The 26,757-nt window shown below is 45.0% G+C and overlaps 1 protein-coding gene across 3 annotated transcripts in view; it reads right to left on the bottom strand.

Annotated features, from left to right (window-relative positions):
- SEMA6B (semaphorin 6B) overlaps positions 1-26,757 on the bottom strand; it is a 683,939-nt gene that overhangs the window by 455,552 nt on the left and 201,630 nt on the right. For all 3 annotated transcript variants that reach the window (XM_069964532.1, XM_069964533.1, XM_069964531.1), the window contains exon 5: positions 21,511-21,573. In XM_069964532.1, coding sequence (XP_069820633.1) covers positions 21,511-21,573 — 63 coding nt within the window. The remainder of the gene's footprint in view (positions 1-21,510; positions 21,574-26,757) is intronic.

Below are 26,757 nucleotides of genomic sequence, written 5' to 3'. Positions count from 1 at the left end.
GAGCTTACGGCCTACGTATGATCGTATACGGCGCCGTGAAAAATGAACAAGACCATTGTTTGAGGACGGAAATGTTGAAACTCACGCCCGTGGATTTCAGTGCGGTCCCGTACGAAGTACTTATTTCAGCCAAATTGAACTTGTTTTTTCGATCCAAAAGGTTCTGTGAGTTTTATTGGGCTGGGCGAAGATTTCCAAGTAAATGACCTGTTTCAGATCGCTACGAAACAAACTAGGGAAGCATAACTGTACTACGGGCGTATGTTCGCGGTTCGTACGCATCTGGCCGCATGTCTTCTTTTCCCACGCCCATAGTTTCAGCCGCACATGTACGGCGGCGTATGAACTACGGACGGACTTATACGCAGTGTGAACATAGCCTTAAACTGTACATTTTTAAGTGTCTGGTCGACTAAATCCTTATGAACTGAGTGTCAGGGCTGCGGCGGCGTCCCGTGCTCTGGGCCGCCACCGCAACTCCTCCCCCTGTCAGGCAGTCGCCGGTGTCCGAGTGCAGGGAGCGGTCGCTGCGGCTAGTTCGGCCCCCGGGGCGCCTTACCTCGCCCCGCTCCTGTCTCCGTCTGTCCTGGCCAGCGCGCGCCTCTAATTGGTAGTTGCACATAATCACTCCCTATAAATCCCAGCATGCCCTGTCCCTCGTGTTGGAGCCTCTACATGCTTCCCATAGCGTTTTGGCCCAGCTCCCCATTGTTCCTGTCCGCTGCTTTTGTCCGTTGTTCTTGTCCGTTGCCCTTGTCCGTAGTTCCTGTCCATTGTCTCTGCCACCTGCGGTTACGCCTAAGACCACTGTCTGCTCCTTCTACTGCCTACTGCTCCTGCTCACCTTGCCCGCAGTCACTAGCCCCTTAGACTCCGCTCCCTGGTGCGGTTTATGCCATCGCTGGTGACGGTACAAAGGATCCACGACTCCAGTCGTTACACTGAGGTTCCAGCAATAGAGAGTAGGGATGGGTCTATCTCTGGAGCGATAAGGGCTTGGATATCTGGAATTCCTATAAAATTCTTTAGTTCCTTAAAGTTCCTTAATTAGGGTAGAACGGAAGGCCAGCTGAGCAAATTCCCTCACTTCGAAGGAGTCAGAGATGGCCCATCTCTGAGTAAATAATTTATTTGGAGGAGTATGGCCAGCTAAAGATACCCTGTGCATCTGCAGCTCGCTCCAGTGACCCCTCTCAGAGGACGCCAAGGAGAGTGTTACTGTGTCTGATTCCCAGTCCACCTCACAGAAATTATCTAGAGGGTCACCACCAAAAGTATGTGCAGATGAAAGACCTGCATGAGACTTTGTAAAAAGTGCTGACATTGTATGAGATGCAGGTGTCATGTCTCTATAAGAAACTGTGTCATTCCTTGAGTGACAGGCTACTGCCTCCTCATAAGCATTTGAGGCAAACGCCTTTTTATCTCTTTGCTTCCCTTGAAGATGAGGCAAACGCCTGTTTTGTGTGGTGTTGAGGTGTACCCAAGCGGGTATTTGAGGAGTGTTTTTTTTTTTTGTTTTGTTTTTTATTAATCCTTTGAGAACCAGGGCCAAAATGACCCAGAAGTGAGAAGTGTGTAGCACGATGGTGTATTATGTCCTAAATTTTAAAGAATTCCAATAAAGCGCAAGTACTGATTTTACTGAATTGAGCTGGATCATTTTTCCTTTTTATTGAATATCATTTTTTCCGCCATGATCTCTAGTTTTTATTAATACCATATTTGTTAAGATTGGACGTTTTGATCACTTTTTATTAATTTTTTTTATATATAATGTAACATAAAATCGGTAATCCGCACACTTTTTTCCCTCTTTTTGTGTACGCCATTCACAATGACGCTTGTTATATTTTAATAGATCAGACAATTACGCACGCTACGGTATATTATATGTTTATTTCTTTATTTCTTTATTTATTTTAGAATTTTATTTTTTTTCTTAGATTTATTCATTACAAAAAAAGAAACATATTCTAAAACAACAATTCCACCAATTGGAAATAATACAGTACCATTACTAATTATCTTAACAGCAACTACTTAACCCCCCAAACCTCCCCCCTTCCCTCCCCGGCCACTGCTGGAGGAAGACCAAACACAAAAAAAAAAAAAAAAACACATCATTTAACCTTTTCAAAAACTTTGCAACAGTTTTCCCAATTTTTAAGACTTGGAGGGACAGGGGAAATCCAATTCCGTATTATCAACAGCCTTTCATAAAATAGTAATCGTAATAATTCATTTAAATTAGAGCGTGTGGTTTTAATGTCAGTGGAATCCCCCAATATTAGCAGCTTATGGGACCAAGGTATTTGTACCCCCAACTTAAGTGCAATCTTGTTTCTAATCTGCATCCAAAAGTCTCCCAGTTCTACACAGTCTAATAACATATGTCCAAATCCTGCGCCCTCCTCCCCACATCTTGGACATTTGTTATGGCCCCACTTTCCAATTTTATGAAGGAACACTGGAGTATAGTAAAGTCGGTGGATAATGTTAAATTGTATCATTCTATACCTCTCCGATACCGAAACTAATTTCACATTTCTATATATTTGCTGCCACTCCTTATCATTAATTGCTACAACCTCTTCTTCCCATTTTCCCTGACTATTATAAATTACTTCTTTCATATTTACAAGAAACTTATATATTTTAGAAACTGGGTTTTTTTTTATATTTACTTTCTGGTATATTATCAATAAGTAGGTTCCTATTGCTAAAATTTAGTTTCGTTTCTTTAGATTCGGCCTTTATCGCACTGCTTAGTCTCATATAATCCATCCAATTCTTATCCAACACTCCATACTCCAGTCTAAACTCATCCCAACTCTTCAGAGTCCCTCGTGTCAAAACCTCTCTTACTGTAAGGATTCCTCTTTCCTGGAAACTCTTCACTACCCCTAATGTTTTAACTGCCGGCAGATTACTATTAAGCCAAATCGGTGCAAAATAAAAAAAAAAACCTCCATCTCTATTTTCCTTTTCAGCTTATTCCATGTTTTGATCAGTGATTTTACCATTACCCACTCTCCCCATTCTCCAGTCTCTAAAACCCCTCCCTCTAATTTTTGAAAAATATCTAACATTGGAAGCTCCTGATTATATCCTATATATTCAAAGAAGGGGTTTTCTCTCCAGTTAACTAACCATGACATTTTAGCAGCCAGGCAATATGTCTCTACCTCCGGTAGCCCCAAACCTCGTTTTCTTTTGGGGACGCAAAACCCTGCAAGCTTCATCCGGACCCTTTTCCTTCCCCATATTAATGAATTAAAAATAGTTCTTATCCTTTTTAGCTCTTTCTCACTTATCCAAATGGGGGCAGCAGCAATTACATATAACAACTTGGGGAGCAGCACTGCACTCAGTAGAACTATACGATCCACCCTTGAAACAAAAAATTTTTGCCAAATATCCACCTTTTTCCCTATTTCTCTAATCACTCTCTTTACATTAACCTCATTATATTCTGCCACCTTCCTTGTTACTTCAATACCCAAATATTTAAAACTTCCTCCCGCTGGGAGAACATTTAAGTGTCCAAAATAAAAATGTATCCCTTCCCGTAATGGCATTAATATAGATTTGCTCCAATTAATTCTCAATCCTGAGAACTCACCAAATTTATTTATTTTTTTCCATAAGTTTGGGAATCCCTACCACTGGGTTTTTTAACCCCTTCAAGACCAAGCCTATTTGCACCTAAAAGACCAGGCTCATTTTTCAAAATCTGACCTGTCTCACTTTATGCGCTTATAGCTCAGTGATGCTTTAACGTATGCTAGCGATTCTGAGATAGTTTTTTCGTCACATATGGCACTTTATATTAGTGGCAAAATTTGGTCACTACTTTGTGTGTTTTTTGTGAAAAACATCAAAATATCATGAAAAATTGAAAAAAATTGCATTTTATGAACTTTGAAATTCTCTGCTTCTAAAAAAAGAAAGTTGTATTACATAAATTAGTTACTAAGTCACATTACCAATATGTCCTCTTTGTTCTGGCTTCATTTCATAAACATATTTTACTTTTTTAGGGTGTTACGGGGGTTAGTAATGTATCAGCAAATTACCACATTTTCGTGAAAGTTTCCAAAACTGATGTTTTTTAGGGACCAGTTCTTATTTTAAGTTGATTTAGGAGGTTTGTATACTGGAAACCCCCATAAGTGACCCCATTTTGGAAACTAGACACCTTAAAGAATTAATCTAGGGGTATAATGAGCATTTTAACCCTACAGGGGCTGGAGGAAAGTATTCACCATTAGGCTGTAAAAAAATGAAAAATTAAAATTTTCCAATAATATATACATTTAGATTAAAGTTTCTCATTTTCAAAAGGAACATGAGAGAAAAAGCACCCCAAAATTTGTAACACATGTTCTCTTGAGTACTACGGTACCCCATATGTGGGCGTAAACCACTGCATGGGCACACAGCGGGGCTCAGAAGGGAAGGAGCGCCAATTAGCTTTTCCATTGCAGATTTTGCTGAAGAAGTTTCCGAGCGCCAGGTGCATTTGCAGTGCCCCTGTAGTGTCAGCAGAGAGAAAAAAAAACATAAGTCACCCCATTTTGGAAAGTACACCCCTCAAAGAATTCATCTTGGGGTAGGATGAGCAATTTGACCCCACAGGTGTTAGAGGAAAGTATTCAAAATTAGACAGTAAAAATGAAAAACTCAAATTTTTTCCAATAATATGTTCCTTTAGTTTGAAATTTTTCAATTTCACGAGGAAAAAGAGAAAAAAAGTACCCCAAAATTTGTAACGCAGGTTCTCATGAGTACAACGGTACCTCATATGTGAGCATAAACCACTGCATGGGCACACAGCGGGGCTCAGAAGGGAAGGAGCGCCAATTAGCTTTTTCAATGCAGATTTTGCTGAAGAAGTTTCTGAGCGCCAGGTGTGTTTGCAGAGCCCCTGTAGTGCCAGCGGAGTAAAATCTCGCCATAAGTCACCCCATTTTGGAAAGTGCACCCCTCAAAGAATTCATTTTGGGGTGTGGTGAGCATTTTGACCCCACAGGTATTAGAGGAAAGTATTCAAAAGTAGACAGTAAAAATGAAAAACTCAAATTTTCCCAATAATATGTTCGTTTAGTTTGAAATTTCTCAATTTCACGAGGAACAAGAGAAAAAAAAGTACCCCAAAATTTGTAACGCAGGTTCTCCCGAGTAAAAAGGTACCTCATATGTCAGTATAAACCACTGTATGGGCACACATCAGGGCTCAGAAGGGAAGGAGCGCCAATTAGCTTTTTCAATGCAGATTTTGCTGAAGAAGTTTCTGAGCGCCAGGTGGGTTTGCAGTGCCCCTGTAGTGCCAGCGGAGTAAAATCTCGCCATAAGTCACCCCATTTTGGAAAGTGCACCCCTCAAAGAATTCATCTTGGTGTGTGGTGAGCATTTTGACCCCACAGGTATTAGAGGAAAGTATTCAAAAGTAGACAGTAAAAATGAAAAACTCGAATTTTTCCAATAATATGTTCCTTTAGTTGGAAATTTCTCAATTTCACGAGGAACAGGAGAGAAAATTCACCCCAAAATCTGTAACGCAGGGTCTCCTGAGTAGAACGGTACCCCATATGTGGGCATAAACCACTGTATGGGCACACAGCCGGGCTCAGAAGGGAAGGAGCGCCAATTAGCATTTTCTCTGCAGATTTTTCTGAAGAAGTTTCTGAGCACCAGGTGCATTTGTAGTGCCCCTGTAGTGTCTACAGAATAGAATCCCCCCAAAAGTCACCCAATTTCGGAAAGTACACCCCTCAAAGAATTCATCTTGGGGTAGGATGAGCATTTTGGCCCCACAGGTATTAGAGGAAAGTATTCAAAATTGGCCAGTAAAAATGAAAAACTTGAATTTTTCCAATAATATGTTGGTTTAGTTTAAAATTTCTAAATTTCACAAGGAACAGGATAAAAAATGTACCCCAAAATCTGTAAAGCAGGTTCTCCTGAGTACAACGGTACCCCATATGTGGGCATAAACCACTGTATGGGCACACAGCAGGGCTCAGAAGGGAAGGAGCGCCAATTTGCTGGAGCAAAACCGCAGCTAGTTACAGTTATTATAATAGCGCAGTTACTAAAATACAATAAAAAAAATTAGATTACAGGTAATGTGGGGTGGTTACGGACAGTCTGGGGTGGTTCCGGGTAATCTAGAGGTGGTTACGGGCAGTCTGAGGTGGTTACGGGCAGTCTGGGGTGGTTACGGGCAGTCTGGGGTGGTTACGGGCAGTCTGGGGTGGTTACGGGTAGTCTGGAGTGGATACGGTCAACATGGGGTGGTCACAGGCAACCTGCTGTGGTTACGGCAACCTGGGGTGGTTACAGGCAACCTGGTGTGGTTAGAGGCAACCTGGGGTGGTTAGAGGCAACCTGGGGTGGTTATGGGCAACGTGGGGTGAATACGGACAACCTGCTGTGGTTACAGACATTCTGGTATGGTTACAGGCAACCTGCTGTGGTTACGGACAATCTGGGGTGGTTGCGGACAATCTGGGGTGGTTACAGGCAACCTGCTGTGGTTACGGATAAACTGAAGTGCTAATAGGTAATCTGAGGTGGGTACCTGTAATCTGGCGTGGTTACGGGCAATCTGGAGGGGGTCACTGGCAATTTGGGGTGGTTAGAGGCAAGGTGCAGTGTTCAGAGGCAAGGTGCGGTGGTCAGATGCAAGGTGCGGTGGTCATAGGCGATGTGCGGTGGTCATAGGCGACGTGCGGTGGTCAGAGGCAAGGTGCGGTGGTCATAGGCGACGTGCGGTGGTCATAGGTGACGTGCGGTGGTCAGAGGCGACGTGCGGTGGTCAGAGGCAAGGTGCGGTGGTCAGAGGCAACCTGCGGTGGTTGCGTGCAATCTGGGGGGTTACATGTAATCTGGCATGATTACGGGCAATCTGGGGTGGTTATGCCCAACCTGCGGTGGTTATGCCCAACCTGCGGTGTTAGGGGAAACCTGGAGGGGTTACAGACAATCTAGAATTGTTACGGATAGAGTGAAGTGCTTATAGCTAATTTAGGGTGGTTACATGTAATTTGGGGTGGTTACAGGCAATCTGGGGTGATTAAGGACAATCTGGAGGGGGTCACTGGCAATGTGTGGTGGTTACGGGCAATGTGCGGTGGTTACGGGCAACGTGCGGTGGTTATGGGCAACGTGCGGTGGTTACGGGTAATCTGGGGGGTTACGTGCAATCTGACGTGATTACGGACAACCTGGGGTGGTTACGGGCAACGTGCGGTGGTTACGGGCAACCTGCGGTGGTTACGGGTAATCTGGGGGGGGTTAGGGGTAATTTGGGAGTAAACTGTAATTATTACTATAATAAAAAGTGTGTGTTTTATTTTTTTGTATGTTTGTCACTTTTTGTACTTTATACATTCATTTTCACTGTATTACTATGATTACTGTGATATTTTCTATCACAGTAATCATAGTTCAGTGACAGAGACCAAATTGGTCTCTGTCACTTTAAATTTTCAGAGCTTGGCTGGTTGTGGAGCGCATGCGCACTTCATAACCAGCCAGGACACCGAAGAGGAAGGAGCTCCATGGATCCGGTGAGTATATGGGGAAGGGGGGGTGACTGGGGGACGGGGGTGACAGGGGGGGTGGGGGGCGACTTGGGGGGTGGGGGGACATCACTTTTTATCCCCTGTCACCAATCATTCATGGTGACAGGGGATAAAAAGTGCCTGGAGCACATGGCACAAGCGATCAGCGGTATATAGTATATACCGCTGATTGCTTGTACCGGGACCCCACAGGGGGGGTCCCGATGACTGCCCCATGCTCTCCGCTACCTCCGGTGGCGGAGAGCATGGGGCTTTCATTCATTTTTCTTTTTTGATCACTGTGAACAGACATTAGTCTGTTCACAGTGATCGCGGCGGCCATCTTGGATCCGATGGCCGCCACGGGAGGGGGGGTTAGTGACTGGGGCACTAGGGGCTGATCTGGGGTCTGATTTTTACTTATTTCATCTCCCCCCACCGTGGATTCACGGTGGGGGGAGATGAAATACAGCGGCGGCACCGGCCCATTAGTGACCGCCGTTTCGGCGGTCACTAAGGGGTTAATGGGGGTCAGCTGCGGGATCGCAGCTGATCCTCATTATCTTCGGTGCTGTACACAGATGAGAGCGGGATCGCTGTCCCTGCAGCGATCCCGTTCTCATCACAAAGCCCCGTCAAAGCCGGAACGTATATGTACATTCCTACTGCACGGGGCATGTGCAATAGGAACGTATATATACAGATGGCTGACGTGAAGGGGTTAAAAACAATAACAAATCATCGGCGTAGAGTGACACCCTGTCCCCTTCGCCCCTCGCCCCAAAACCATGCAGATCAGGATCTGCTCGAATCATACAAGCTAATGGTTCAATACTTAGGGCGAAGAGCAAAGGGGAGAGGGGAAACTCCTGCCTTGTACCTCTTTAGAGATAAACATACCCAGAATAATTGTCAATTGTCAATTGTCACCACGGCACTAGCTCCATCATAAAGTAACTTAACCATATTTATACATCTTTCCCCTATCCCAAATTTATCCCACAGATATTCCCACTGTCAAACGCTTTTGCAGCATCTAGTGACAGGATGGAGTGGGCCTCCGGGTCCCCAGTCATTTGGATATTCTCATGCAATCTACGAATGTTCTGTTTTGCCATTCTACCTCCTATAAATCCTGTTTGATCTTCATGGATAATTTCCTCAATAACCCCCCCAAGTCTTGCAGCTAGAATTTTTGCCAATAACTTAATATCTGAGTTTATAAGGGAGATGGGTCTGTATGACTCTTTCTCTAATAACTTTTTACCGGGTTTGGGGATTAAAATTATAGCGGCTTCCTTCATTGATTCTGGGAGTGTCCTCAATAGCCTTAGTCAACACTCGGTAGAGTACCGGGATCAATACTTTCCTATGTTTTTTATATAATTCATAAGGTAACCATATCTACCTGGTGCCGACCCATTTCCCGTAGAGTCTAAATTTCTCTAATTCCTCTAATTTCTCTAATTCCATAACTGATATCGGGGCATCTAACATCTCTCTTTGACTCTGACCAATATTGGGGAGTACGCAGTCTTTAAAATAATCTTCCATATTTGCCTTATTTTGTGAACCATCAGAAGTATACATCCCTTCAAAAAACAACTTAAACTCATCCAATATGGCTTTATTGCTATTAACTATTTTTCCATCTGTTCTATAAATCGCTTCAACTCCCCTTTTCCCTTCTTGATTTCTAATTAGGGCCATCCACCCCTTACTAGGGGTTCCTGCTTCCTCAAACCTTTTCCTCCTCATAAACTCTAACTGTTTTTCCGCTTTTCTAAGCAGGTATCCATCTAGTTCTTCTTGACTGGCTTTTAACTTATTTTGTGTCTCTTGTGATGGTGAATTAATAAATTCTACCTCAAATTTCTTCACTTTCTCTCTGTGTTCTATTTCTTTTATCCTAAATTTTTTTTTTTTAAATTAGTGATTTTAGAAAAATATTGCCCCCTAATGATTGCTTTTATTGTATCCCAAACTACGTGTGACTGTGCTGTGCCCCAATTTATTTCTATTATTTCCTCCAACTCCTTCTCTATTTCCTCACTATCCTCCACCAAATTTAACCAAAACGGGTTAAGTTTAAATATTTTCCCTTTACACCTTTTGGCTAGGTTCACACTATGTAACTGTGCGGCTGTATTTGCGGCTGTAATTGTGCGGCGGTATTTTTGGTGGTTCATGCGTACGCTGGAAAGTATACGATATACGGCTGCACAGTGCACACTATGTATGAATCTACGGCCCTATCGTAAACGGACCCGTAAAAAATGAACAAGACCATTGTTTGCGGCTGGACATGCGGCCGTGGATTGACAGGCGGTCCGTACGGAGTACTTCAAAAATAGCCGGCAATGATGCCGAATGCCGATGCCTCTAATAGTTAATATATTAAATTAATAAAACACATTTTCTTTGTAATAGAGTCCCTTTCGTTGTTCAATAATTTAATTCTAACGAATCCATCATTATGCAATTAAATATACTGTTAAAATAAATATATATATAAATAAATGTATATTTATATATATATATTTATTTTTTGACAGTATATTTAATTGCACAATGATGGATTCCTTAGAATTAAATTATTGAACAACGAAACTGATTTTATTTCAACAAAAATGTGTTTTATTAATTAAATATTAATTAGTACAGGAAGCTCCAGTAAGCCGTTAATTCATATTGCCGGCAATAGAGCATTCTGTACTAATCATCACTTTACTGTAATTAAAACATCAAATGTTTCTTCTAATTATGTTATCACAATAGCATTATTAGAAGAAACATTTAGAATTATATGTGCGCTCAGCTGATTGGCTGATTGGCTCAGCGCACATATAATTAGCGGGTCCGCAGCACAGTGACTTCATTGTGCTGCGGACCAGCGAAGAGGACACATCGAGGTGAGTATACAGATCTTCCCACCCCCTCCCCTGCACTGCACCCCTCCCAGCAAGGAAGGGGGGTCACTTAACCCCTTCCTTGCTGGGATGGGTGCAGTCTGACATCAGTCTGGCCCCCAAGGGGTTAAGGGGGATTCAATACATCCTCCCTTAACCCCTTGGGGGCCAGACTGTAAGCAGCGATCTGTAAAGATGCTGCATACTGTAAGGAGCACAACACCGCTCACAATGATGGGTGTTGTGCTCCTGTTTGTGTGTTTTTTGTGTGTTTCTCCCTTTTTGTTTTTCAGATATCGGTATCCTGGGGATTACGTCGGATTCCGTGGACTACGTCGATGACCAGCGGTTGTTTGTTGTTGTTTTTTTAATAAAATGGTCAATGAGGGGTGTGGGGGTGTTTTTATTTGAATAAAAAAATTTTTTAACTTGTGTCTTGTCTTTATTTCTTTACTTTATAGACTTAGTAGTGGAAGCCGTCTAATAGACGGAATCCATTACTAAGTTGGGGCCTAGTGTTAGCCGGTATAAAATGGCTAACACTAACCCCCTATTATTACCCCAGTACCCAATGCCACCAGGGGTACTGGGAAGAGCCGGGTGCCAATGGCTCTTCCCAGCCTGGTGTTACCAGGCTGCTGTCATTTGGTTTTTAACCCGGCTGGTTATAAAAATAGGGGGGACCCTATGCATTTTTTTTTATTATTTATTTATTTAAAAAAAAAAAAACGCATAGGGTCCCCCCTATTTTATAACCAGCCGGGTTAAAAACTAAACGACAGCAGCCTGGTAACACCAGGTTGGGAAGAGCCATTGGTTTAGGCCCTCCCCAGCCTAAATCTTACCAGCCTGCTGCCGCCCGGTCCAGGAGCGCCAATTTTGATGCTCCGGGACCACTGGCACCCGACTCTTCCCAGTACCCCTGGTGGCATTGGGTACTGGGGTAATAATAGGGGGTTAGTGTTAGCCATTTTATACCGGCTAACACTAGGCCCCAACTTAGTAATGGATTCCGTCTATTAGACGGCTTCCACTACTAAGTCTATAAAATAAAGAAATAAAGACAAGACACAAGTTAAAAAAATTTTTTATTCAAATAAAAACACCCCCACACCCCTCATTGACCATTTTATTAAAAAAAAAACCGCTGGTCATCGACGTAGTCCACGGAATCCGACGTAATCCCCAGGATACCGATATCTGAAAAACAAAAAGGGAGAAACACACAAAAAACACACAAACAGGAGCACAACACCCATCATTGTGAGCGGTGTTGTGCTCCTTACAGTATGCAGCATCTTTACAGATCGCTGCTTACAGTCTGGCCCCCAAGGGGTTAAGGGAGGATGTATTGTATCCCCCTTAACCCCTTGGGGGCCAGACTGATGTCAGACTGCACCCATCCCAGCAAGGAAGGGGTTAAGTGCCCCCCCTTCCTTGCTGGGAGGGGTGCAGTGCTGGGGAGGGGGTGGGGAGAATTCTATACTCACCCCGATGTGTCCTCTTTGCTGGTCCGCAGCACAATGAAGTCACTGTGCTGCGGACCCGCTAATTATATGTGCGCTCAGCCGATCAGCCAATCAGCTGAGCGCACATATAATTCTAAATGTTTCTTCTAATAATGCTATTGTGATAACATAATTAGAAGAAACATTTGATGTTTTCATTAAAGTAAAGTGATGATTAGTACAGAATGCTCTTTTGCCGGCAATATGAATTAACGGCTTATGGAGCTTCCTGAACTAATTAATATTTAATTAATAAAACACTTTTTCGATGAAATAAATTCAGTTTCGTTGTTCAATAATTTAATTCTAACGAATCCATCATTGTGCAATTAAATATACTGTCAAAAAATAAATATATATATAAATATACATTTATTTATATATATATTTATTTTAACAGTATATTTAATTGCAAAATGATGGATTCGTTAGAATTAAATTGTTGAACAACAAAAGGGACTTTATTACAAAGAAAATGTGTTTTATTAATTCAATATATTAAACATGAGAGGCATCGGCATCGGCATACTGCAGAGGATCGCAAACCCCGGTAATAGCAATTCATGTAAACTGTTTCCCTGCTTTCCCAGATGCATCCAGAGGTGTTTGCATCACTTTCTTAAGATTTTATTTGTTATTTTTAGTTGAACCAGATTTCCAAGTAAATGACCGTATGTTTTGAGCCGCATGTCTATTTTTTCCCACGGCCGTAGTTTCATCCGCACATTTACAGCCGCATAAAAAATACAGCCGCACAGTTACATAGTGTGAACCTAGCCTAAATACGTCAGCATGCGCTGATAGTATACAATATAACAATACAAAATGTGAAAAATAATAACACACATAGTTATAAATGTTAAAATCAGAACAAACAATCAAGAGGAATTTACAAAAAAGCAGACATTTCATTTCTATCATTTAATCCTAGTGCGCCCATGGCCCCTGTCCGGATGATCCATGTCGCCTCTTTTTTAGCTAGGATTTTTTGGCGATCCCCTCCATCTGGATTATTACGGACCAATTCTAGACCTGAAAATTTAAGCACAGTGGGGTCACTATCATGTTTTTCCCTAACATGTGCAATCAGTCTAGCTGCACCTACACCTGTAGTTACTGATCTCATATGTTCTCTGAAGCGGACCTGTAAGCTATGAATAGTTCTCCCTATATAGAACATGCCGCAAGGACATACTATCGAGTATACTATGTAACCAGACCGACATGTGATGAACTGTCTCACCTCCCAACTCACGCCCCCTATACAAATAAACTTTGATTTTGCATTATATCTGCAATGGGGACAGTGACCGCATTTAAAATTACCCTTAGGTAAATCTCTCTCGAGCCAGGTGTATTTTTTCTTTTCATCTGTGTGTATAGGTCTTGATAACTGATCACCTATTGTACGTGTGCTCCTATACGCAAACAGGGGTTGTCTGTGTGCCACCTCCCCAATTCATTATCTTGCTCTACTATGTGCCAGTGTCTCCTAATAGCTGATTGTATCATTCTGTAAATTGGGGTGTGTGTAAATGTAAACACAAACCGTTTCTCTTTTTTACTTCTCTTTTTATTCCTAAGTACTCTGTCCCTTTTCTGTGTCTTGGCTCTCTCAAAAGCTTCCAATACTATCTTCGTCGGGTAACCTCTTTCTCTGAGTCGGTCTACTAGCTCTTGAGACTGTTTAAGGAAGTTCTCCTCCGTAGAGTTAAGCCTCCTTAAACAGGAGGGATTTCTTGACATGAGGGGGACTGCTGAATTGTAATAAAGAATTAGTCGCTGTCTCTTTACGGAAACCTGACGTGACCAATTTGCCATCGACTATCTCAACCCTCACGTCAAGAAAATCCAGTTGTTTTTCCCCAAACACTGACGTGAATTTCATATTCATTTTGGATCCCTCATTAAGATATTCCACAAATTGTTCGAACTGGGCTCTAGTCCCTGACCATACTATAAAAATGTCGTCCATAAAACGCAAAAATATTACAATGTAGCGTATGAACTGATTGTTAAGTGTAAAAATATATTTTTTCTCAAAGACAGCCAGAAACAGATTAGCTAAAGAACAGGCTACTGGGGTCCCCATGGCCACTCCTGACACTTGTTGGAACCATTGGTCCCCAAACTTAAATGCATTATGTGATAACACAAAAGATAAAGCCTCCCCCACAAAATGTGCAAATGAGTCTGGTTTGTCCGTACTGGACAGCACCTCCTGGACAGCCTGCACACCCGAATCCTGAGAAATGCGGGTGTACAGGCTCTCCACATCCACGGAGGCCAGGGAAAATCCCTTCTGACAGACAATGTCCTGGATAGCTTCGAGGAATTCACCCGTATCTTTTAGGTACGTGGGGATCGTGCACAATAGTGGGCGTAATAGCCAATCTAGGTACTTAGACAGGTACTCAGTCACCGAGCCGATCCCCGCTCAGTGACTTGTGCACCTTCGGAAGAAAGTACCAGGATGGCTTCCTGGGGTGAAGTGGAAGCAATTTCTCAGCTGTCTTTTTTAGTATGGTACCTTGTTCTACATGTTTGCGTAACAACGACTGCAATTGGTTAGGAATTTATTGGTAGGGTCTTGTTTTAGTCGTAAATAGACCTCAGTGTCCCCAAGGAGTCTATCAGCCTCTTCTAGGTAATATTTTTTAGACATGACAACAATGTTGCCACCTTTATCCGCTTTTTTGCAGACAATTTGAGAGTGGTGACTAAACCATTTAAGGGCTGATAGCTCTGTTGGGGACAAATTAGGTCTATCATTTGGATAGATGAGGGCTTGGACATCCTTGGTCACTAATCTAGAAAAGACGTCTAGCGTATCTCCAATTTGCTCCAATTTAACCCCTGCTGGGCGTCTCAAAAAACAGAAGTCAGAAGGGTTAATTAGAGAGTCTCAGAATTCACGTTTCCACTCTGTTAATATCTGGAAAACAAAGATGTTAGTTACACCACTCTCCCATAAAGGGTAACCCGGACACCTATTTCTTCTTATTATTGATAGTGTAACATATACCGGCCTAAAAGGCTTAATAAAGGCGACCAGTTCATCTCAGGTCCCTTTTCTTTTCATCAGTTAATGATATTAGTTACCCTTTCCCAGTTGAAATTTGGCGCTGTTCCAAAAAAAAAAAAACCCGAGAAAGTTTCCTCAGTTATAGCTACTCAGATGATATTGTTAGTAATCACAGTCACACATTCCTTGTGTATCACTTATATCTGCTCTTAGGGGCAGCATTCATCAGAGGATACGTTGGCACTATAACCCCTATAGTCCCCTGGCAGAGTCCTTGCAGTCCACCAGAGTCAATCAGCCATTCCCTTGTTAGTAGGGTTAGTCCGGTCCTTTCCAATGGGTGCACTGCCACTGCACCCCTAGAGTGATCACAAAGTCTCTTACAGGTTGTTTCAATACACTCAGGAGCGTAGAGGAACCCTCCGCCACAGGGTCCCACCTCACCCCTATGCAATTTCCACCTGCAGCTTGTAGATTCAACACTGCTCTACTCTGAGTCCATTTTGTCCCTCTTACCCGGGCCTAGCAATTGCCCTTCCACCAGGGTATTTCAAGCTGGTTGAAAAAAAAAATGCACCTCACTCTCTGCGGAGTCGTTACCCCACCAGCTTACTCTGAGCTGTTCACCTTCATGTCCCCAGGAGTTCGTGTCGATGCCTGCTCTCACCAGGCTCCGGAGCTCCCGACCTCCCTTGTTACAGCTCACCAGCCGAGCATGAACTCTATGCCCAGGGAAAATCTCTTGTTCTCTGCAAGCACAGGCACTGCAGCGCGGGCACGCCGGAGCTCTCTCTCACCGGGCTCCAGGGTATCCCAGCACTGCTTCCCTATCTGATGACGTCTTCTCACGAGACTTCCCACGGACTCAGAGAGAGCTACCACTTACACCCGCTATTGTACGGGTACTACAGCTCATCACCTCAAAGCTCAAGACCTCTTCACTAGAACACTTGGACTCGGCTGGCCACCACCATCTGGGCTATCCGCCTCCAGATATCCCCAGGTTAACAGCTGATAGGGTCCACCGATTATAACACATGGCTGGTCCCGGACCCACGAGGTACGCTAGGGAGAGGCGGGTCCTAGCTCTGCCTCATACTCCTCCCTCCAATCAACGCGAATGAGGTTATTTATTTATTTTTATATGTTTTATTTATACAATGGGGAGGTGCTTTGGGGTAGTGTAATAGTGTTTTTAACTTTTTTTTTTACACATTTGAAGTCCCTTTGGGGGACTTTTACATACACTTTTTTGATTGCAGACATTGATCACTGCTATGCCATAGGCATAGCATTGATCAGTGTTATCGGCAATCTGCTCATTGAGCCTGCCTGTGCAGGCTCAGTGAAGCAGATCGCCGATCGGACGGCACAGAGGCAGATGAGAGACCTCCGGCGGTCCGTTTCAACGATTGGGACCCCACAGTTACACTGCGGGGGTCCCGATCGGTAAGTGACAGGGTACTCCCGGCGTTTAAAGAGTTAATGACACGCTGCAGCGCGATCGTTGCAGCCTGTCATTAACGGTGAGGTGCCAGCTGCTAATTGCAGCCGGCCCCCACCTGCTATGAAGCGCGCTCCGCTCCGGGTCGTCTGGTGAAAGACTTCCATGACGTAACTGTACGTCCAGGGTCGTCTAGGGGTTAAATTTGGAAAAACACCAGAAGAGTGTTTGTTTAACCTAAGGGTGTATCTGACATGGCTGACTGCTTCCTATGTTCAGGGCCCCCCAGCCCTGTCATTGACAGAAGTTTTCCTCCTTTTTACAGAAATATCCTCCTCAGAGGATAAGGAGGAAGTGGGTGAGGGTTTCCTAATCCTCTTGAAAGGAGGACGCTTTACTTCTGGAGATGCCATCTTCACCTCACAGAGTGTGTGTGAGGCTGCTATGGAGCAAGCGTCCTCCTCCATGCCGCCTAGAAAAATTCTGAGGCAGTTCCAGCGCTTTAGCGTAAGAGCTACCTCACAGGGAAGTCACGTGACCGTCGACTCTTTCCCCGGCACTATCGGGAGGCAGCCGCCTATACCCATCAGCTGTTGATAGGTTACTGCCTCCCCAATGAACAAATGGTACGCACTATTTGATCAAATGGTATGCTAAGAACCTTATTTTTTCTATAGCTGTATTTCATTTTAAAAATATCTATATTATGGATATATCTTAACAAAAGTCCCACTCAGTTGCGAGTATTAGGACACAAATAGGGAACTACCAGGGTGGCCCCTTTAGTGTCTAAGTCTAACTCAGTTGTGAGTATTGCGACATGACAAGAGAAAACCAAAGCCAGGTATCTGTCCAAAGACAGCTATTTCAGGGTATTGCCCCTCATCATTGTGGAGTAGGATTTTGGCTATCAGGGGCAATGAACAGTATACCAGCAAAACCCAACAATCACTGAGTTCAAACAAACTACTCAATTAGGAGTCTCCATTGATATATTGAATATGCAAAAACAGGGTCCATGGAGCCATGTAGGTCTAACCTAAAAGATTTTTAATGTCAGTCAATATACAGTATATAGGAGTACTCCAAGGGCAAAAGCTCCCCATATTCAATCCCCAGTAACATTATTGTGACAGAGAATAGTGTTAATGTAATTAACTTACTTGGTTTATTGCTTGTTACATTGTACATTGTGATACTGATTAGTGACTGTTATGACCCTCTGTTCAGAAGTGTCAGATCCTCAGGGCTAGGGATGGTCCGAACCCACCGAGGTTCGGGTTCGGATGAACTCGGTTCGTACCATCCCTAGTCAGGGCTATCAGAACATATAAGGAACTGTGGTGCTGAACGGCACAGTTCAGGCAGTAAATCCAAGGGTAAAGCAGGATTTATTGGTCTCATAGAAACAACACATTTTAACTTTTGTCAAGTTAAAAGAGACATGTCCAGAGAAGCACTGGTATATGGTTATAAAGGTGCCAAGGGATGTTTGGTGGGAGAGAGGAGCATGTGTACAAACAATAATTATGATTGCTTAAAATAATTAAAAATCATTACATTTGCTTCCTAGAAAAGGTCTATTTAATGTCACATAATGGGGGATAACAGAAAGAACGCTAGTAAGAATGCCCCCAGACAGGACTTCTAGTCATCGCCCGTCCAAACAGTGCACCTGTGTGTCTATGGCACATGTGCACTGTTTAGAGAGGTGATGAATAAGAGAATTCCTGCCTGATGAGGAGGGCAGGGAGGAAGAAAAGAGAGGCATCGCAGACCTGGAGCACAGACAATATAGGCCACGCCAGTGTGACACAGCGCAGCAAGTTTAAAAGATCATTTTAAAAGACGCGACTGGTAAGGATTTACTCTCATCAAACGGAAGATACTAGCAATATGGTGGGGTGGGTTGGTGGATACATAGTCGCTTCAAGTGTGAGTTGCGAATAAAGGTCAGGACAACCATTCAAGCAGGGGCGGAACTATCGCCGGGCCCCGCCGTATCAGGGGCCCGTGGCGCGGGCTCCCGGAGCTGACATGGCCTGTAGCACCCGGCGGTCGAGCAGGCCTTCCGGGTGCTGCAGCTGTTTGGGGTCCAGGGGTGCCCTGGTACCTGGGGGTAGCACTGGTACCGGACTCAGCATCCGCCCGGGCTAGTACTTCCGGCGCACGGAGCGTCTGTGCCGGAAGTACAGGCCGGGGGCAGACTCTGAGCTCTCTGGTACCTGTGCTGCCGGGGATAGGATGGGATGCGCAAGGGGCCCCCCCTTGCCATCCCGTCCTATCCCCGGCAACACAGGTACCAGAGAGTTCAGAGTCCGCCCCCAGCCTGTACTTCCGGCACAGTCCACAGACGCTCCGTGCGCTGGACGTACTAGCCCGGGCAGACACTGACTTTGGTACCAGTGCTGCCCGGGAATCCCCGGGACACCCCCCAGGAAGCCCCCTGGGGAGAAGCAGAGAAGACAGCCAACGGGGGAGTTAGGTGAGTTGTGTTTTTTTTTTAATCTGCTTTGCAAAGGGGGATGATACAGGGGGCATCTATGGGGATATACAGGGGGGGCATCTATGGGGGATATACAGGGGGGGCATCTATGGGGGATAATACAGGGGGTGCATCTATGGGGGAAATACAGGGGGGGCATCTATGGGGGATAATACAGGGGGTGCATCTATGGGGGATAATACAGGGGGTGCATCTATGGGGGATAATACAGGGGGCCATCTATGGGAGATATACAGGAGGCATCTATGGGGGATAATACAGGGGGGCATCTATGGGGGATAATACAGGGGGGCATCTATGGGGGATAATACAGAGGGGCATCTATGCATCGATGGGGGATTATACAGGGGGGGCATCTATGGGGGATATACAGGGGGGCATCTATGAGGAATAATACAGGGGGCCATCTATGGGGGATAATAATGGGGGGCATCTATGGGTGATAATACGGGGGGGTGGCATCTATGGGAGATAATACAGGGGGGTGGCATCTATGGGGGATAATACAGGGGGGGGCATCTATGGGGGATAATACAGGGGGCCATCTATAGTGGGATTATACAGGGGGCCATCTCTAGGGAGACAACATAAGAGGCATTTATAGGGGGACCAAATGAGAGGGCATCTATAGGGGCACAACACAAGGGGGCCATCTATAAAGGGACAACATGAGGGGCATCTATAAGGGGGGGGCAACATGGGGGACCATCTATGAGGGGGATGGAAAACACAGGGGGGGGTCATTTATAAGGGGCTAACACGGGGGCATCTGTAAGGGGGAATACACAGAGGGGCATATACTATAAGGGGGTCACAAAGTGTTAGGGCTACCAACTAAATGAGGGTGTAAAGGGGCCAATACAGATGTTCAGTGTGTATAGAGATGAGGATGATGCCAGTATAAGGAGCCTAATATGTTTGTCTGGCAGATTCTGTGAATTCGTGGCTCGGAGAAGTTCTCATAATGGCCCAGGGCAGATGGAGAAGAAAATGAAAAGGAAACAACTCTGATCAGAGAAGACATCCCCTGTGAATAACTGCACTGTAATGTATTTGGTGTACAGAACCTGTGTAGAGCTGAGTGTGTTGATGGCGTAGTGGTCGATCAAGGGAGGGGGGGTGGGGCCCAATCAAAAGTTTGCTATGGGGCCCAGACATTTCTAGTTACGCCCCTGCATTCAAGCTTTATTAAAGCGAATCTGTTCCCACAATCTGACCCCCCCAAACCACTTATACCTTTTAATCCATGATCTGTCCTGGGGTCCGTTCGGGCAGAGGATGCAGTTATTGTCATAAAAACAACTTTTATTCCGGCAGCGCTGTGTCTAACGGCCGGGGCTTACATTTGTTATTGCATTAGGCTGGCACCACCTCTCCGTCCTTCCTCCCCACCCTCCTCATCATTAGGAATGCTCCAGGCAGATTGCTTCCTATTCCCCAGCTGTGTGTATAATGAACATGGATTGTGTATAATAAGCTGGATCGTTAATACACCTGTGCAAAGCTCAAACAGCAGTAAATGTTCCTGGATCATTCCTAATGATGAGGAGGGTGGGGAAGAAGGACCGAGAGGTGGTGCCAGCCTAATGCATATACAAATGTAAGCCCCGGCCGTTAGACACAGCGCTGCCGGATTAAAAGTTGTTTTTATGACAATAACTGCATCCCCTGCCGAACGGACCCCAGGACAGATCTTGGAATATAAGCAGCTATCTGAAGGTACAAGTGGTTTGGGGGGGGGGGGGGTTAGATTGTGGGTACAGAGTCGCTTTAAAGCCAAGTATTTTCGAACAAAATGGTAATATTGTATATTTCAAAGAATTAATTAGAATATTATGTATATAAAATAAGGCATGCAAAAAGTAAAATACACATTTACAGGCTGGGTTCAAACAAAGTATATTTCAGGCAGTATTTGGTCCTCATTGCAACTAAAACCAGGAGTGGATTGAAAACACAGAAAGGCTCTGTTCACACAATGTTGAAATTGAGTGGATGGCCGCCATATAACAGTAAATAACTGCCATTATTTCAATACAACAGCCGTTGTTTTAAAATAACAGCAAATATTTGCCATTAAATGACAGCCATCCACTCAATTTCAACATTATGTGATCATAGCCTTTCTGTGTTTTCAATCCACTCCTGGTTTTAGTTGCAATCAGGACCTGACATGAGGACCAAATACTGCCTGAAATAGACTGTGTGTGAACCCAGACATTTTAAGTAATCGCATCTTTGAATTTGAAAAAGATAATATTTTCTTATTTTATATAGCTACAGTATAGTAACTATGGACAGTCCAGGTCATAGCTGAACTGTCCATATTTTTTTGCAGTAAAAAAATATTTTCTTATTTTATATGGCTACAGTTTAGTAACTATGGACAGTCCACCTATGATCTGGACTGTCCATAGTTACTTTTTTTACTGCAAAAAACTATGGACAGTTTACTGCAGTAAATAAAAAGGAATAATTTTTATATCATAATGCCTAAATAAACAGACACCTATATGTGTTTTGTAGGTAAGTCTATATTTTTCTTACCTCCTGTTTTCCTTTCATTCGACACACATGTATGTCTTGATGGTTTGGTTTCCAGATGAATTTCTGTATATAGATAAAAAGTTTTAAAACAATAAAAAAAAGTTAAAAATAATTTCTGTATATAGATAAAAAGTTAAAGGGGTTATCCAGCGCTACAAAAACATGGCCACTTTTTCCCCTACTGTTGTTTCCAGTTCAGGTGCAGTTTTCAATTAAGCTCCATTTACTTCAATGGAACTGAGTTTCAAAGCCCCACCCAAACTGGAGACAACAGTAGGGGGAAAGTGGCCATGTTTTTGTAGCGCTGGATAACCCCTTTAAAGATAAACAGTTTAAAAAAAAAAAAAAGCAAAATTGTCATAAAAACAAGGAATATTAAATAAACTACAGATGAGTACTAAAACATTTAAAGTCAGACACAGATCTATAAGGGGTTAAACTATTCAGTGCTAAGTGCTTCCAGTACACCACTTTTAAAATAAGGCTGGGTCAACACAGTGTTTCCAAAGGACACCAGGTTACTCCAAAAGTGTGGTGAGTAGCAGCTGGTTTCCAAGATCCAGACATAGTAAGTGCCTGGCACCAGTGATGAGACAGGTATCATAGTCAGATAGGCGAAGGATCAGGGCAGGCAGCTTCAGAGGCAGGTCAGCAACAGGAGAGGTACACAGTACAGGAATGCAGGGGCGTAGCGAGGGGGGGTAGGGGGGGCAGCTGCCCCGGGCGCCGAGACCAGGGGGGGGCGCCATCACAGGGAGCAGAGAAGGATCAGGATCAGGGAGCAGGAGTGGATGAGGCAGCCTCAAAGCAGTCCTGCCCTCTGTCAGTGTGGGGAGGCAGGGGACGATTTTTACTTGATCAAAAGAGGTATTTCCTATACTGTGCTGTCTCCTTGCTGCTGTTTAGCTATAATTTGCGCAAAATGACTGCGTTTTTACCAAGATTTTGTGCAAATTAGGGCTAAACAGCAGCCAGGAGACAGTACAGCAAAGTTACTGTGTAGATGGTGAAGGACCTGGACATGTGACTATGATGTCACCGCAGGTCCTGTATGTACACTGCACTATGGAGGAGGTAGAGAGAAAATACAGGTGTGTGGAAAGTTTAAGACAATCAGGGGTTCCCAGTCTGGGGGGGAGGGTGAAGGGTGCCCAGTGTGAGGAGGAGGGTGAAGGGTGCCCAGTTAGGGGAGGAGGGTGAAGGGTGCCCAGAGTGGGGAGTAGGACAGGAGGGTACAGGGTGACACCAGTCTGGGATGGGGGGAGACACACAAGAGAGTGTCCAGTGTCTATTTAGGGGTCTGGTTGTACAGTATTCTAGACTTAACCCTTTACTAACTGCCCTCTCCAAATATATATATCACATTTATATAAACCTTACCTACTATCTGCAGGGGTAGGGAACCTTGGCTCTCCAGCTCTTGCAGAACTAAAACTCCCATCATGTCTGGACAGCCAAAGTTTTAGCTTTGACTGACCATGTATGATGGGAGTTGTAGTTTTGCAACAGCTGGAGAGCCAAGGTTCCCTACGCCAATCTATAAAGCACCTGTATCTCACCTGTTTCTCTATATACAGTCAGGGCCGTTTCTGTGGTCTCTGCCCCCTGAGGCAAACCTCAGACGGCCGCCCCACACTAGCAACCCCCCCCCCCCAAGCCAGAGCTGCATTCCCACGTGTAACGGAGTCTCCCCCGTCCGGACAGCATCTGATAAGATGCTGAGAGCGGGGGAGAACTGTATTGATATGTGCCGCGCTGTAATGACAGCACCGTGCGCGGCTGATTCATTACAGCATCGCACATATCAGTACAGTTCTCCCCCGCTCTCAGCATCTTATCAGATGCTGTCCAGGCGGGGAAGACTCCGGTTACAGGCATTCCTCGACATGGGAATGCAGCCCTAATAGGAATACCCCCACCCCACCCCCGGCGCTCTTGCGCGCTCCGATCTGACCGCAGCCCCCTCTGACACTCACCACAGGCTGGAGGGCAAAGGGAGATGCTGGCTGACGGGGCGGGAGCCCGGCGGGGTAAAGTGGTGAGCGCTGGTGACAGGACAGGCAAGCAACTGCAGGGCTGCTGTCTGCCGCCCCCTGCGGGAGCGCAGATTCTGCCGCCTGAGGTGGAATACTCATTCCACCTCATGGCAGAAGCGGGCCTGTATACAGTGACTATGATACAAGAGTCATTTTTCTAAATTATTTCTATTTTGAATTTGGTGATGGAGTACCTTACAGGAGGTATTGCTGCTGTTGTCTCCGCTGCTGAGTGGAGTTGATCGAACTTTGCGAAATCCTAGGTTCGATCTCGAACATTCACAAACCTGCCGCATTTGATTGCTAATGGCTTCCTGGTCCGTGCAAAAGGAGGAGAGTGCCCAGGGACCGCCTGGAATTCCGGGATTCAGCCTAGGTATTAGGTAATAGGCTGAATCACAGAATTTCAGGCGTTACCCAGGCACTCTCCTCCTTCTCCATGGACCGGTAAGGCATCAGCAATCTAATGCGGCAGGTTCGTGAATGTTCGAGTTCGATCAAACCTAGGATTTCCTGAGGTTCAATCAACTCTACTGCTGAGCGTACCTGTGCATTAGGAGACGGCACCATAGAATCACATTCCACTGGGTGTCACACTGGAGATAGATCAGGAAGCTTCGCCCCCTAATTCACAGACAGCAGGGAGCGGAGACAACGGCGCCTCCTTTAAAGTACTTAGGGACCAAATTTTAAATGGGAAAAATGGAAGTACTTTAAAAAATGCTGATTGAGCCCAGAGCTGCTTGATAATCATTCTTCATAAAAACATTCCAGGTACACAGTAAATATGACATTATGTATCCCATATTGTGAACACCACACTAGTGCTGCCAGTAGAGATGAGCAAATCGCTCATCTAAACTTCATTAAAAAAAAGAAATGTAATATACCAGCAGTGAAGGGAAAACATGGGCCCCCCTGTGCTTACTGCGCACACAAGGGGGGGGGGGGGTGTTGCCGAATTGAATCTTTGCCCCGGGTGCAGGAGAGCCTAGCTACACTTCTGCAGGAATGGGTCAGGCAGTAATCATAATCCAAAGAACAGGCACAGGTCAGAGTAAGCAGAATAGCAGAACACACTTTCACTTGGAATCCAAGAGTCCAATAATGCTCAGGAGAACCTGGTGAAGCCGGATTTTAAATAGGTGCAGGTGGCTCTGCATTGGCAGGCGACAGTAGCAGGTGGAGACAAGCTGCCTCTATAAACCCAGATATGAGAGAGACAAAAAAGGCCAGGAGGACGGCGCCTTGTGTAACCCTGTTATATATGAGGTGTATTAATAAACAAAAGTGTAGATGGACTCTCACCTTTTAGCCCCTTGGGCTTTGTGCATATCGCCCCGCTGTGGGGTAGCTTGAAGTGTCCGATTATGGCTGCCAAAGTATCCAGGGAATGGGGCTTTCCCAATGTCGGGGCCTGTAGGGGCATGGCTGTGATTGGAAAGGCGGGACATGTGACCCTGGTATATAATAACGATGGTGATGCATCCTGCTGCCATTCTGCTGTAGGGAGAGGTTGGTGCTGCATGCAGGCAGAGATAGGATAGGCCCAAACACTTAACTAACTGCTAAAGATGAACGAGTAGTACTCAATCGAGGAGCTATTTGATCGAATACTACACTACACACGCAGTAAACATTTGTTTCCCCTTTCTACCTCCCCTGGAACTTTTTTGGACCAGTAACTATGCAGGGGTGTGTGACAGGCCCTAGGAGCATGCTGGCTTTGCAAGAACAGCGTCTACATTTATTGGCTGGCTTACACATGTGATCTCCAGAGTATAAAAACTAGTCAGGGAGAGAGGCTGGAGGTAATGGGCCAGTAGTAATGGCTAGCCCATTACTTGAGTGCTACCCTCTGCAGTATATCCTACAGCCTCCTCCTGCTTTTCCCACAATTGCCGCTGAGAAAAAAGAGTGCAAGAGGAGCCCTGCAGCATGAATAGGTAATGTATACAGTTTAAGCAAGGGCTGCAAGGACATCGGTAACGATGTCCATGCAGCTCTTGTTAAATGAATATCGGGCCGTCTAATAGGCCCAGTAAACAAGCGCCAATCTAGCAGATCGGCGCTGGTTTACAGTTATTATCAGGCCTCCATCAGCCTGTGTAATAGGACCCTAAGCGATGCTGCAGTTTCCTGAGGCTAGCAGTGGCTACAGTTGACTTACTAAAGTGCACAAACAGGAGGTGCACTGGCAGATTCATGGAAGTTTTTCAAAACACAGTTTAACAAGTTAAAAACGTGAGCCAGGCATTGTACGCGAGGGAGTTCTCTAAGCATGAGAGCTGCTACCGGGTTATGGACATTATCACACACGACCATTGCCTGGTCCTAGCAGCAGCGCCAAGAGCCACAGTTCGTTCTGCTGCATTATGGTGTGCAGCACCTCTAAGTTGCTATTTTCAGAGCCCCAACTTGGAATGGCACAGTGTGCAAACCACGCTCAATTTGGCATCTACAAACACATTAAAACATCTCCACACCAAAGAAGAACGAGCCCTCAATGGGGGAACTTTATGCTGAGGCCTGCTACGAGGAAGAGCTGCGGCCCTGCTGGCTCTAGCCTGCCTTCTCCGTATAGACTGTCCTTTGCCTCTGGCCACCCCACTGCCTCTTCCTGCCTTTTGCGGTGCTACGCATGCCTCCACATCCCCACTGCTTTACCCGCTGGACATGACACTGGGCCAGGTCGGGTCACTTACTTCGTCGTCCACAACCTCCTCTCACACTTCCTCACTCTGCTCCTCCATCTGCCTACTGGACATACCAACAGCCTTCATTGCTGAAAACTGTGTGTCGCCATCATCGCACATCATTTCACACTCAAGTTTCCCTGCTCCAGTGTTTGGGCATCAGTACATACAGGAGGTAGCTCCTGCGATTCTTGCAGAACTTGAGAGAACTAAAATTCAGGAAAGGACCTGAGAAGAGCTCCTGGGAGTGGGCAAGGGTGGGATCACTTGGTTCGTAACATTGGGCGGGGGGAGGAAGGAGGGTTAGGCTCCTGCAGTCCAGACTCTTGGCCATTGATGAGAATTGACTGAGTGGATGACTAGGTGGTGGACATATTAAACAAAAATCAAAAAGGAGAAGGCGGGATTCTACAAGCTGTCAAAAAGGATAACTGTCGTAGAAACAAGGCCAGCAATCTTGGAGGGTGCGACCCGGTCCACGCCTCCACAACGTTGATCCAGTGTGCCATCAAGGA

This window comes from Dendropsophus ebraccatus, chromosome 3, assembly GCF_027789765.1.
Source record: "Dendropsophus ebraccatus isolate aDenEbr1 chromosome 3, aDenEbr1.pat, whole genome shotgun sequence".
In the NCBI taxonomy this organism is placed as follows: Eukaryota; Metazoa; Chordata; class Amphibia; order Anura; family Hylidae; genus Dendropsophus; species Dendropsophus ebraccatus.
Note: the sequence above shows the minus strand (reverse complement) of the source record. Positions and strands in the feature narration are given on the sequence as shown.